The 1,267-nt window shown below is 58.2% G+C and overlaps 1 protein-coding gene across 1 annotated transcript in view; it reads left to right on the top strand.

The window, feature by feature from the left end:
* LOC105518874 overlaps positions 1–1,267 on the top strand; it is a 6,736-nt gene continuing 5,469 nt past the window's right edge. Inside the window, exons 1-2 of the mRNA XM_011952041.1 lie at positions 1–464; positions 1,142–1,258. Of these exons, the coding sequence (XP_011807431.1) occupies positions 204–464; positions 1,142–1,258 (378 nt within the window). The 5' untranslated portion in view covers positions 1–203. The remainder of the gene's footprint in view (positions 465–1,141; positions 1,259–1,267) is intronic.

Genomic DNA, 1,267 nt, shown 5'->3' with positions numbered 1-1,267 from the left:
AAGGCTTCATCACCAAGGGGTTGCTTTCAAAAATGGACTGGCACTTCTCTGACCTCAGCTGCGGATCACCGTTGAGCAAGGGAGTTTCCTAACCAGGCGTGCCAGTCATGCGAAAATGCAGACTAGGTAGGGAAGGGAGTTGGAAATTAGATAGTCAGAATAAGGTCTTGAGGGGGTGAAAATTTCCTCCCCGAAGGTCTCTGATGGCTCTAGTGTCCTGGGCACCCAGAATAAGTGTGTCACTATTTGTCCTGAAGCTGACTTCTCTGAGCTGGATGGCACCCTGGACATCAACCGGCCCTTCACCTTCACGTCACACAGGACGGACACTGGTCCATAGACAGGATGCCTGCTCTGGTCACCAGCTGGAGGGTGGCAGACCTTGGGTACCTGAGCTTTGGACTCTGCCACACAGAGCACTTCCTCAGTCCCTCCTGCTGCCCCTGGCAGGGTGGAGCTGGCAGGTGGGTACGGGACTTGGAGCTCCCTCAAGAGCTCACAGCCCAGGGCCTTAGACTGACAAATTAATCCCATGGGCCACAGGCCTGGGCTCAGTAACAGGAAAGGTCTCAAGGATTGCGAAGGAGAATCCTGAAGTCAACCAGCTAGTCTAGTGGAGTTCCACCTGAGAGGGTTGCCATGAGGATCCAGGTGAAAAGTCCTTAGAACAGCGCCTGACTCACAAGAGGCAAGCTTTTAGTGTTATTATTCTTCCCTGGAGAAGATTAAGAAGCAAGCAAGGGAGAGGAGGATGTGGAGAGGAGGGAGTGGGGGCCCCGTTTCTCCAAAATCCCACATCAATACCTTACAAAAGCGTGACCCCAAGTCATGGGAACCGATGCCCCAAGTTGTAGGTGGGGCCAGTGAGTGGGGGTCGTAACCCTCCGAATTCGAACACATCTGGCGCTGAGATTGCCCCAGTGAGCGCACCGGGAGGAACTCTAGTTCCTCTCCACCCAAAACAGTACCCAAAACTCCTAGAGGCGCCAGGAGAGAGGCCGTGATTCCGGGGCTTTGTCGTCTACCCCGTGGGGCGGCAGGGTCGGGGTCCAGGGCTGCCTGTTTGAGCGTTCTCCGCCCCGGGGCTCCCCCCTCCCCGCGCCGACCCCTCACCATCGGTCTGCGTCTCCCGATCCACCAGGGAGACCCTGTGCGCTTGGCTGCCGGCTCGCTGGATGTCCAGGGTGCCCTCGGGGCGGCCGGGGCAGAACACGGCCGTGTGCACCTCGACGGCGGGGCTGTGCGGCGCGAGGACTCGGCTGAGCAG

Source organism: Colobus angolensis, unplaced genomic scaffold, assembly GCF_000951035.1.
Source record: "Colobus angolensis palliatus isolate OR3802 unplaced genomic scaffold, Cang.pa_1.0 Scaffold33, whole genome shotgun sequence".
Classification (NCBI taxonomy): Eukaryota; Metazoa; Chordata; class Mammalia; order Primates; family Cercopithecidae; genus Colobus; species Colobus angolensis.
The sequence above is the reverse complement of the archived record's forward strand: the minus strand, read 5'-3'. Positions and strand labels throughout refer to the sequence as shown.